This window comes from Puntigrus tetrazona, chromosome 23 (genome assembly GCF_018831695.1).
Source record: "Puntigrus tetrazona isolate hp1 chromosome 23, ASM1883169v1, whole genome shotgun sequence".
NCBI lineage: Eukaryota > Metazoa > Chordata > Actinopteri > Cypriniformes > Cyprinidae > Puntigrus > Puntigrus tetrazona.
In genome coordinates this window covers 17365809-17379244 of record NC_056721.1, presented here as the reverse complement: position 1 = coordinate 17379244, position 13436 = coordinate 17365809, and the positions used below count along the sequence as shown (strand labels likewise).

The window sequence follows — 13436 nt, the reverse complement described above, 5'->3', positions numbered from 1 at the left end:
TGTGACATTTAAAGGACATCATATATCATATTTACATACAATAGGCAACAGTTCACACATCATTAAGTGATTTTGTTCTAAATCCCAACTGCGATATGATTCTGCATGGTGATGGAAACATTACTGAAAATAATAAAGAAATACCTTTTTCTCTAACTGCCAGGTAACGTGAAAATGTTTTTTTCTGTTCATATTACTCACGTGTTGGATATTATAAGCCATGAGGATGAATTTCTTATCAGCTGAAACCTTGAACTTCATGGACTTCAGATCCTAAAATGGAATCCAAAAAGAGAACATAATTAAAATAATAATTCGGTTCAAAACATCCGATGCAATCATAAAATAATCCAAAATGTGTTTATAGACTGAAGTCATTCATTTTAAATAGTTATTTAAAAAATTGCACTGTTTCGGGTCTACTCACTTTTATCTTGGAGCATTTCCTAACAAATCTGCCATTATATTATATCATATTATATTATATTATTACCTCACATGCATGTCAACCTGTTGTTAAGGACTCCCAATACCAAAATACAAACATTTCATTACCCATAAAATACAATTTTTTATTTATTTTAGAAACACTTCTGTGAAAATCAGCAAGGCATTGAGTTCAACTTGTATTCTTCCCTCTAAAAACCCATCGGCTACAAATGAATGCAGTAAGTGCATTGTGGGTAGATGTCGTTGAGGCATAAAGCCAACGTGACAAGTGTAACAGTGTTGACAGTGTGGGGAGGAGAAGTATCTGCCATCTCGACAACATTTCATTGAGCATCTGAGGCAATGACCCATATATGTTTCTCAGTGTCACCCAGCCGCAGCGTTCAAAGGGTGGCCCTGCTGAAACAGTCTCTTTGAAGACGCGTGCTACGGGATCAACTGGGGAGAAGCTCAGAAAACGGGAATAATAGAAAGAGCATTAACTGTCGGGCCTCTAAAGCCAAAAAGCTATTTGCTCTTTCTCTTTGCTCATTTTTAAGCGTTCTGATTCCTTCTTGAAAGACGTTCAGCTACCAGTCCATACCCTCTCTCTTTCTACGGAGTGACCCATCTGTCAGGCTCCATGAGAACGGAGCTAATGGAGTTGTACGTCTTGTCCTGCTCGCATGCCTCAAGGGGGTTGTAATTCTCCAGAGAGCTGCTTTACACTGGTGCATTGGGATTAGAGGAAGACTGTATGTGTGTGTTGGCATGGCCTTTATTTACTACGTTCTTGTCTTTTTATGTGAGCGCACGCATGTGTAAGTATCCACTCACCAGGGTGCTGTTGTCCAATAGCGTGGTGGTTAGGTTGGTGCTAAGACTGTGGATTAAAATGTGACCCTCCTGTGTGCAAAGTGACACCTCGTTCTCTGTAAACCACAAAGATCAACATTCATTAGCCGAGCTCCGGACTGACCTGCAGCTAAAATTAGCATATTAATAGAACAGTACACTACCGTACCATTAATATGTTTTTTTTCCAGCGAGGATGCATTAAACCGATCAAAAGTGATAGTAAACTTATTTACACTGACACACAAAAACCATTTCAAATAAACATGGTTCTTTTTAAATAAGAAAAGCAATATATTATTTAAATTTACAAAAAAAAATTTCACAAGGGCCAAATAAGCATATTAAAGTCATTCCTGAAGGATAATAAAATCAGTAAAAATGTATTTAAAATATAAATATATATTATACCTTAAATTGTAATGATAATTCGCAATATTACTATTGTATTTTTATTAAATATGAGTTTTTTCAAAAACACTATATGAATATATATTGCTCTGCAGGAGCCCTAAATGTCCAGGAGCATCAAATCAACGGACTTGCATGAAACACTGTTTGCACAATGAAAGTTTTCACCATTTAGCCATGTCGCACAAGGGTCATGAACCCTGAAATCCTCGCTCTCCACGTTCTCCAGAGTAAGACGAGACAGCAGCAAGAGGTGAGACTCGTCTGAAATACAAGATCAAGCGGTCAGTTAAGGACAAACACAACACCTCGGGATAAATAGCGTCTGAGAAGTAGAAGAATGTACAGGATTGTATAACAAAATCAAAATTTTGAAGATAATGATGCAAATGCTGTAGGCTGTAAAAAGAATTGTATAACACTTTCCCCAAACCTTTATGTATAATGCATTACAAAGGGTTATTAAAGACTACAGTGCATTATAAATATTTATAATGTTGTGAATAATTATAACAGAATTTAAAATGCATAGTCCCCCGTTTTACAGACAGGGCTTAGCCTAAACTAGGATTAGGCCATAGTTCAATTAGGACATGTAAGCAATTTGTATAAACATGCCTTTGGAAAAAAAACATTACTGGTGTGCATCTTAAGACAAAAGTTCAATAGTTGAGTTCAGTTTAGTCCAGGACTAGAGTTAACCAGTCATAGTGTAAAAATTAATTGATAAGTGTTATAATATTTTATGAGGCTACAATTATTCATGAGATACTTTTATAAATGTATTATATATAAAAGTGTTACCATAAATAATAATAAAAATAAACAAACTTAAAGTTTTTTTGAGATGCACTTTCTCACTTAATAAAATTTGTATTACATTTATTAGATTTAAACTTTATACTTCATTTACAAATAAAGTTAACAGCCAAGTGGTTTTATTTATTAAAAATGAAAAAAGAAACAAACAAAAACATATTATTGTTTAATGTTCTGTTACGTTGGGATCTAGAAGAGCTTCTGTAGTGTTGGACACTCGCCAAGTGCCGAAAGCGTGTGAAACTTGGCTTTGGTCACTTTTACCCAACACAAAATATAACAAATCTATGTTACATCCCAACATAACAGTACAAACAAGTCTCCCTTTTCTCATCTCTCTCTCAAAAACACATAAAAGAGTTGCTTAATTTCAACATTTGCCCTTCTCATCCAGTCTCCCCCAAAGCATGCTGGGAAATATAAAAGCTCAGCGAACAAAAACAAACGCAAATTGTGTAGGTAGTTGAATTAAACAAATGTCATATTAATGCAAATGGATTAAGCAAAGTTCTGTATAGAAAGACAAAAGATATTTGTTGCACAGACCCATTGTAAAGCTAAACAAATCCATTTTGAGCGTTTCTTGCTTTGTTTCTGCTTGTCTTTTTGTATTTTTCTTTATGAATGGATGTCTTATATATGAGCTCTCTGGGGCTCACATAAATCCTCTATAATCTTCTATTGCTTTCCCATTTCTCTTTCTTCACTTATTGTAGCTGATCTCACATTTCTCTTTCTTTATCCTTGGTTTCCATTTGATTCAATTTATATTCATTTACTCCTCCAATCTCCGTCTTACCAGGCGTGAGCAGAAAAATTGAGAGGGTGACCAGAGACATGACCCCCAAGATGACCACCATGGCGATCCCAATTCCCTTCCAATTTCGAGGAGGTCCTCCCGTGCTGCCGAGGTCCTGCTCAAAAAACAAAAGTAACTGCGTTAACTTTTCCCTCCTCGTACACACAGTCTCCGCACCGCTGAGGGAGAATGTATTAGTGCTGCCTCATTTGCACTGCCTCAGAGCAGGGATTTCATGTGAGACTTGTGCAGCGTGCCTCCGGGGGAGAACGAAAGGGCCTCACTCCGACAGAAATCTGTGTCATTTAGAGCGTTCCTTCATAAAAACCAGCAAGAAAAGAACTCCTCGAGTGAAAAAAACGAGAAGCTAATTGAGTCTCATATTTTTGTTGTGTCTTAATTTCCACCAAATGGTGCCTCATTTCACCTATAACAGCTTTATGTACATGAAACTCTGTGTGGGGGTGTCATTTTCCTCCATGCAGGGGGGTGGTGGTTGGCGTTTCGGGGCTTGGAAGCGTGCAGAGATGAGTTCTCGACTGTTTTTCCGAAGCTGAATCTACTGCAACAAAGCCGAACAGACGAGACGAGCGAGAGTTCTCTTACGAAACGGTACATTAGATGTGTTTTTAGCTCCTGGAACGCCTTTGTGACAGCCAAGGCTGCAGAAAAAAAGCTATTGCGGCGTATGTGACGGGCAGGTTGGGACAGTTACGAGACCATCAGTCATAATCAGGAACAATAAACAGCCACTTCAAGGCTAGTGGAAAATCACTACTGGTGGCAGAAAGGGGGGACCGTGGAGTAAGTGTTTACTCATTGACTGTCCATAAAACTTAGTCTTCATTATCTCTGTGTCTTACGTTTGTGGTTTCAAAGGGAGAAGCTGAGCCACCGCTTCTTACCTTTCCTCAAGGGGAAAGGTGAATGAGAGATCTGTGTTAGTAGGGAGGGGTAAAACTCATAACTTTACCAGCCAGCATCCTTGCAGACTCCTTAACCTCAGCTGTCTCGAAACAAAAAGAGCACCACAAGAACCGACCGCCTGCCATATCTCACCCGAACACCTTCCGACCGCCTGAAAGCTCTGTATACACTATTGGAATACATCTAAAAGCTGACGTGAATGTTTATTTTGCCTTTTGTATATTGTAAAAGACAGTTAATTCTGTATATCACGCAACTGTTTTTGCTATGTAAAACCAGATATATGAAATGTTAGTTATATGTCTGGCCTGCAGTTTGGTCCAGTTGTCATTTACATGGCCAAAAAGTTTAAATGAACTTTAAATTAAGGATTTAATTAATTACAGTTTGTAATGTAGATCAATAAGATCTTTGCCACACTGGATCTTTATCAATTATATCTTAGTAGATTTGATATAAAAATTGTTATGACTGAAGTGAAAATTCCACTTATAATAGAAATCAATTCAAGTATTATTGAAAAAAATACAAAGACATGTTTCTCAAAAGCCTGTGGTATTCGCATTTTAACATGATTAAAATGGTAATATTTATTTTATGTGTAGACAAATATAGGCTTTATGGGGTATAATGGCTATATTCAGAATGAAATACTAGTCAACCGCTATGCTCTATATTGCCTATTTTTATAAACTGTAAAATATAGTAAGTGAAACAATAATCATTATTCCACTTCATACATTAAAAACTGTAATATGCTACAGTGTCACTTAAACGTATCACTTTTCATGTTTAACACTTCTGGTTCATTCATCGCACTGAAAAATTAAGTCAAGTCGAGTGCATTGCATTGCGGGATACAATATTTAATGCAAAGTATTCTATATTTTGACATTAAATATAATAAGTCACCCAAATGTTCTATGGCTTACTGGAGCCTACTACTCTTTCTATTTCAGTCATATCTGTTATATATTAGAAATAAAATTATGCTATGCTCTTTCAAATTCATACCTTTTTACAAACATATTTTTTCATTAGGCAGTATATAAAAGCTGCAGCACACTAGTATTGTATGTTCGGAAAACCTGTTTGGTAACAGTTATTAGAGGCACAAATATAGCTTTCACAAACTTTAATATTAAAGTGCTGACGTTTTAATTTTTTTTTTTTTAAATATACAAAAGGTAATTAGCAGGTCTGTTTCTGTGGCCTAAATTCACAGCTTCAGAAAGTCTAATTAGAGCCTCTGAGTTCTTGGATGCTGTTCATTGTTGTGAAACAAAAAGATAACTTCAAAAGCTTCAGAGGTTGCCAGCATAGATTCTTGCCAGAGGCTCATTATTAATAGATCTTACTGGCTGCTCCACACGATTAAAACAGCTGCTGATAGTGTCTGATAAATCTATCTGCACTCGTGCAGCAGGATACAAAAAAAAAGGACAAAATTGGCCTCTTTTCAAATTCCACAAATCTATAATACTTGCGCCTCAGAAAGTCATTCCATTACATCAAAAAGATCCACAATCAGCTCAAGGCTTAATTTGCTTATTATGTGAACCAATATGGTCTCAGATCAGCACTGTTTAAAAAGAGATTTTTTAATATCGTTATTTATTTTGATTTCTTAAGCAAAAATGCGTTTGATAAAAAGTGATTGCAAACTTGAATTAAGCCTATTTTTCTTAACTGGAGAATTGTTTTATTTGTATTGTGCATAACTGTGACATCATTTAGTGAGATTTAACACAACTTGCACAGTTGGGAAGGAAAAACAAACTGGAAAACCAGACAAAATACTGATTAAGTTGATTGTGACCCACTCGCACTCCCCTGTATAGTTATGGTGTCAGCCACAACAACGCAATTAATGTAATTTGTTCACACTGTTGAAAACAAGACTGACACTGTTTTCGTTTCAAAGGCGTCTTTCTCATTACGGGCTGAGAGCCCAGTATTTTCTGTGTTAATCTTCATCAGCTCGGTTCTCACAGGTCCCCTGAGCCCTGAAATGATACTACACTCCCAATTAGGACAACTGTTTTTGGAAACAGGGGAAAACCCTGCATTACAGATGAGAGAGCGCCATCAGACTTGTATGTTAATGCACGTGATATTGGGAGAAAATTACCCATTTGAGGGATGCAGTGTTGTCTTAACCTCCAAATTAGTGATATATATGATGAATTTTTATGGTAAAGGTCAATCAAAAATAATAATTACTATTTCATTTAATGACACTGTCTTTCGTTAATGGCCTGATAATCAAGTGAATGAAATTCTGTGATGCTGCTGACACAGGAGCTAGTGGAAAATTTGAACAATGTCCTTACTAGCTTTTTGGCTGCTGTCTATGCTGTCTATGTCAGAAAGCTCTCGGATTTCATCCAAAATATCTTTATTCGTGATGAAAGAAGACTTTACGAGTTTGGAACAACACGAGGGTGAGTAATTAACCGCAGACTTTTCATTTCTGGGTGAACTAACCCTTTAAATGAGATTGCATTCCCTATATTATGGACAATGGTTATTAAAAGCCCATCCAGATCAAGAGTTTTATGACTCTGAGAGCCATTGTGAAAAGAGAGGTGACAAATAAAGCCATGGAGAAAAAATGGCAGAGCCTGGCCTTCAAAAAACCTGGCACTGGTGTCAAAGTGACACATTTTCGGCCGGGCAGAGTCCCAAGCAGACAGATTTCTCATTGTATTCCACTCAAGCGCTCAGTTCACAGAGCAGCGGCTCTACAAAGCTGTCAGTCACGTATATTGTGCCACTCCTGCAATGCAGAAAGCAAGGCTTTCGCGTGGGCGACAGTCTCATCAGAGATGCTCCCGTGTTATAGGAGGGAAAGAAACATGTCTAGAGGTTCGATAATGTACATCAGGTTAAAAAAATCTTAACGTACCAAACATCTCAGAACTCGCAGAGGAGATCGATACCGAGGTAAGTGATGGGAACTCCAGTGGGAAACAATTAACATGAGAGGGGGGGCTTATGGGAGCGTTCTGAGAGCAGTGTTGAAGATTTTCCTAGTAGAAAATCAAAAACCTGGGTAGAAGGGTAACCTGTGAGTCTTTGGGATTACAAGAGAGCGCTTACATTTCCATTAAGGGATGCAGGTTGATCGGTGGGAGCTGATATCGATATCTAGTTAATGTCATACAAATAAAACTGATAATGAAAACGTATTCACTTATTTTACATACATATATCTTACGGAATTTTTTTTACCTTGAAAAAATGAGTGGCGTGGCATTAATTGGGTTCCAGTAAATGTGGCCAACGTAACTAGAGAAAGCAGTAAAAATTTTGTGAACCTTTTGAATGAAAGATCAAAAGAATAAGCAATGCAGATTAGTTTTCACAGACCCATTTGCTCATATTTACCAAAGGGTGCCAATATTATTTTAAGGCACTGTATCAATCTAAAGACCAAATAATTTTTTACCATGGTACAAACCATTACTCTTATTGCGCCAATTCTCTCACAGTACATAAATACACAAATAAAATATGAAGTTACAACTACATCTGTTTGTTAATAAATTGTGATTAGAAAAGAAAATGCACGTGAAAAATGTATGTCACAAAAAATGATTAACTATTAATTTTTTATTATTGCTGACTGAAGTCCTATAACGTGATTCAAACAACTAAAAGGTATTATTCAATTCGTAAAAAGTAAAATATTAGCTACATATTCCCATGAGAATATGGAATGTATGAAAAGTGGAATGTTCAGAATGTTCTGTAAAAACATGAATAATTTCAAATATCTAATCAAAACGGCTTTTGAAATCCTTATGTCATTTTGTCAAATATACAACCTTTGCAGTAAACACATGCATCTCACCGATGTCTGAGTGTCTCACTTTACTGATGTTTGCCGTTTCAGCCGGAAAACGTTAAATAAAGCAACAGTGCAATTTTTCACTCTGTTCTCCAGGGATTCTGGCCGCTTCCATGGAGATGGAGTAATTCATAAATGAGACTCATGGGAACCTCTGAACTACAGTGTTTGGCTGTGATGAAAAAGCACTTTGAGCCAAATCACAGAGCTAATAAGATGCATCTGAGCTTTACATAATTCTGGAACGGTGGAGTCCTAGTAAGCAAACTTGAAGGCAGTCTTTCAGAACCCAGAGGGCAAAGAAATGACCTGCAGTCCAATAAATATCAGCAACGACTGGTAAATGGATGCATATGAAACGAATATTGACAAATTCATTACACTGAAGCCACGCCATGTCTAATTGTGATGACTTATGCTGACTGAATGGATGGTGCTATAGCAGGAATCCATAAAATGTGCCCCCAAATGAGTTATTCTGTCACTGTGTTCGCTAATGATGAACGAAGAGCATTAAATTGCTGAACGTCTTTAAAATTGTTAGAGAGCCACCATACTGAATGACAAGTACTGCAAGCATTGAACACAAATGGTTTGTTTTGCTGTACAAATGTTTCAATTATAAAACATCTCCAGGGGCAAAGGATAAAAAGTCCGTTCACTTTTACTGACAGCAACTCTTTCTTCTTCTTTGGAAGATTTTTTCAAACAACCCACATTTAGACAGACATAATTTAATCAACTGCAGCACCACACTGATTGCTGCCAGGAAATAATTGCTGTTGTTATGCAACATTACGCACACACACACACACACACACACACACACACAATTCAAAAACCACCTTTACCATAAGTTACAGAACAGAAAACAGTACGGTTTTATTATAGCGCTTCTATTGACGATGTCGCTCTGCCTATTTTCAGCACTACGTTTGTTGTCTTCTTTCTTCCATTTGTATGTCATACAAATTTATGACATTCAGTCCTGACATGTATACAATATACCGTAACCTTTGTTAACTCTACAGCAAGCGAAATCTATTTAATAACACCATTTTAATTCCGGGGTGGAGTAACTATTTTTTTTAAAAAGCCTACAGTTTCTTTTTTTATTGAGAGGTTGTATTATAGTTTTAGAAAACACTGAGACTAACTCAAAACTTCAATTATCTTGTCGACAGATAGTCCCAATTAAACGTCACTAATTATAGTGAGTCATAAAGGGACGTAAAAGGGTAATGTAAATAAATAAATGAAAATAATCGATATAAATAAAGAAAATAAATACAAAACTACAAAATGAAAAACATCAATAATCCTGCTAATGAACAGTCCTTATTAAAGATAATTATAATAGTTATAATAATAAAGTAAAGGCCATACAGTGCAATTTAAACGAAGTTAAAAGGACAAAACAAATAAACTAAATAACTAAAAATATAGTCCCAATGAGAAGCAAACTTAAAATAACAGTCATACAGTGACAGTGAATTAAATTACATTCATAGAACAAGCAAACAAACGTACATGCATACTTCAAAACTAAAGTTGTCTTAGCCTAGAAGAGGGGAAAGTATTTTTTTCTAAAGTTGCACACTTCACCTTTAACAGCATTAAAAACAAGAACAAACTGTGTACTAACCAACAAAACAGACCAGCTGTATAGTCATAATGACCTGCTCTTGATGTGACTTCAACGCATTGGTGCCAAACATATGGTGAACTCCATATGCTCAGCTTCCGAGGCATTATCCAACCCAAAAACACTATTTTAGGACAGCCTACAAACTGTAACCCCCAGTGTGCGACTTCGTGACACCAGCAAATGTAGCGCAACACGACTTCTCCTCTAAATTACATTTTTTGAATATCAAATTTTTTCCAGGTTTTGAATCCCTGTTGTTGATATCGAGTTGCGCTATGTTGCTATGGCGCTCTTTTATATTGCTCCCGCAGAAGCTGTCACTGGCTGGATGGGAAGGATGTCGTAACATGAGGAGGTGGAGGAAAGGCTCCTACGGACCTTTCATTATCCGTCCACAGAGCATCTCTGGTCCAGAGTCATGACAGTGCCGGCAGTGCCGCCTCTGTGGGCTCCCGGAGCTCCAGTCAGAAAGTCTTACCTCCCTCCTTCACTTTTCAAACAACCCACAGGTCCTCAGCTTCACAAAGGACCCCGTGGATGGAGCACGACAGCCCCCGCAAACCCTGTCTCCCTCATTCTACAGCTACAGACAGGAAAACATCTCAGAGTTGGTGTTCAGCATGCCACCGACTGAATCATGCATGTCAAATATGACTACGAGTAAACAAGGATGACACATTTATGAGCTAATGTGGCTTGAAGTCTCTGAAACAGTGTCAGATTCACACAATCAAACGAAACGAAAAACATGATGAAATTCACCAATGATATTCTACAATATATATAAAACCTCAATGATAACATTTATCAAAACAAACACTTATTAAAGGAATAATTCAACCAAAACTGAAATGACCCCCAAGCAATCCTAGGTGTATATGACTCCTCTTTCAGATGAACACAGAGTTTTTTAAACATTTATCCTGGCTCATCCAAGCATTGGTAATGATTATTTTGAAGCTCATTATTTTGTAGCATTATTTTGAAGCTCCATAAATCGTATATATCTGTAGTAACCTATCCACCTCAAAGGGGTTAACACGTCTTCTGAAGCAGATCATTGGGTTTTTGTAACCAAAATATTTATATTTTTAAAATGATAACTCAAATCACTGACTTCTGGCAACAACTGTATGCGTGTTCGTGAGAGAGTCGAGCTCCAGCTTCTTGACGTATATGACGTAAGCTGCATTCATAGCATGAGCTCAGAAGAAAACAGACGAACGAGAATAGAGATATACTAAACAAAGACCGTGTTTGTCATATACACCTAGGGTGGATTGGGGGTGAGTAAATTCAGAGGTCATTTTCATTTTCTTTCAAGTACTTTTTGCATATTTTAAAAGAAACGTCTTATGCTGAATAACGTTGCATTTATTTGATAGAAATTACAGTTACCAAATATACGTAGTGTCCAATATAACTTTCTATTAAAATATCTGTTTTCTCTTGTAATATATTTTAGGATGTCATTAATCCTTGTAATGCAATGTTACATTTTCACCATAATACTTAAATATCTTCAGTGTCACGTGATCTTTTAAAAATCATTTCTGCTGAGCATTATTGGTGCTGAATTATTAATGCTAGTTCTTATTATGATAAATGTTGAAAACATTCTTACTGAGACTTTTAATCAATTTGTTCAGTAAAATATTTATTTTGGTTTCTCTTTTGTCCCAAACTCTTGGATGGCATGTACCATGGTTTCCACATTTATATGTATATTATATTTTCTTATATGCATTTCACATGATAGGGGTGCTGGCAAACAATTAAACCTGATTAATATATATATATATATATATATATATATATATATATATATATATATATATATATATATATATATATATATATATATATATATATATATATATATGTATGTTTTTTTAGGAATTTAGGAATGAATAAAGTGGGCATAACTTATCAGCTCAGAGCCATTAGTATACTTAGTCATATTAAGCGGAAAAATGAGAATGGGAATTTTAACATTGAAAAAAATGACACACTTCACCTTTAAGTAAATGTAATTCAGTGAGTGCTTATATAATTACATTTCAACACTATAATGTAGAGTGCGACCCAGTCCTCATTAGACAATTAAATGATTTAGAGATGTCATCCCCGAATACAAGCAAGCGTTGTATTGTGTGACAGGGCTGTACATTTAGCCTTTACTGTGGTAATGAGAGGAAACTAATTCCCACAATTCATTTTGAAAGATGTCACTGCGTGCAAATTGTCTGACTAATCACTGCAATTTAAGTACCCACCGCTGAATACAAATATAAATAGGCTTGAGATGTTTTCTAATAAAGTCCTATTTGTCGATGGACTTCGAGAGTGGACTAGTATTGCAATACGAGTGCAAATCATAAAAATCTTACACAATTAGTGCCAATGTGGTTGTGTTGTCACTGAGGAAAACTAACTTAATTTGCTCACGAATAATTACATTTTGTATAACATCCGTTTCTTCTCAAATAAAAAAATGCATAGCTTATCAAACAGGTGTATCCTAGTACAAAAAAAAAAAAATATCAGAAATAATAACAATAAAAATACTACTAATAATTATTTCTAATAATGAAAAAACATGTATCGTGTAAAAATCTTTATATATATATATATATATATATATATATATATATATATATATATATATATATATATATTATAATATAATATAATAAGTTAATTAATAATAAAATATAATATAAAATGAAAAATAATTGACTATATTGATTTTATGATATATAATAATGTAAATAATATAATAATTGTATAATATAACAAAAACAAAAATATAACTATATTTTCAAGTTCTGCTTAGTTAAATAATCTATATGACAAATATGAATGAAAATTAAACACCATCTGACAATCTCTTAGGTACATATTGTCTCGTGGACATTTATCTGCATCGAATGAGAAAGCAAAAAAGCAAAAGCTTTGATGAATATAAAGTGCTGTCATCAGCATAACAGAGAATGTTTGGGGATGAATCATTTACAGCTGTCAGGCAATACTGTCTAAGAAAAATGACTCACATTTAATTGGCATCTAGCTGGATTTATTACAATGAGGAGGCACTAAGCCTTACTCACAAAGTTATTAGACATAGAATGCTTTATTAAGGATCTTTCACGCAAACAGAAAGCCCACTCAATCACGATCAGTCTAGGAGTGACTGTCAGGACGTGCTCAGAGTATCTGCCTGACGCGGATAGCACAAAGTCAGCTGGAATCACGGTTTTCCTCTCACGGTAATAAGATGCATTGGTTTTACGGAGGTTTAGGATATGAAATATTACCATCAGAAACAAATCTGCATTTTGAATAAATAACATCTAACCGGGGGTGTTCGCAGTCACATTCTTTCACAGATACGCTCTCCCTCTGAGCAAAGCCGTCAATCACACCATCTGACAAAACCACGCTCAGAAAAAAAAAAAGCGCATTTTAAAAAATGATCGCTGTTTGAAAATGCAAAGTGAAACCGCACTGACCTATCTCAAGCCTGTACAAGAGCTCTTAATGAATAGAGCCATGACAAAGGAAAGGCTGGAAAGGGTGTTATACGACTCAAATCAATGACACATAGTACAATTACATAATTAATGAGCTTCCTGCGCGGCTTCGTTCACGTTAACATTTGAAGCAAGAGACAAAGTGGTCGCTGCCTCAGGAGA

At 35.8% G+C, this 13436-nt stretch overlaps 1 protein-coding gene across 3 annotated transcripts in view; it reads right to left on the bottom strand.

The window, feature by feature from the left end:
- LOC122329248 (inactive dipeptidyl peptidase 10) overlaps positions 1-13436 on the bottom strand; it is a 40486-nt gene that overhangs the window by 23604 nt on the left and 3446 nt on the right. The window contains exons 2-5 of one of the 3 annotated variants that reach the window (XM_043225444.1): positions 3314-3428; positions 1864-1959; positions 1267-1361; positions 202-273 (exon numbers count right to left, since the gene is read on the bottom strand). In XM_043225444.1, the coding sequence (XP_043081379.1) occupies positions 202-273; positions 1267-1361; positions 1864-1959; positions 3314-3428 (378 nt within the window). Of the gene's footprint in view, positions 1-201; positions 274-1266; positions 1362-1863; positions 1960-3313; positions 3432-13436 lie in introns of all 3 variants that reach the window. The other 2 variants (XM_043225443.1, XM_043225445.1) reach the window with 2 other exon arrangements.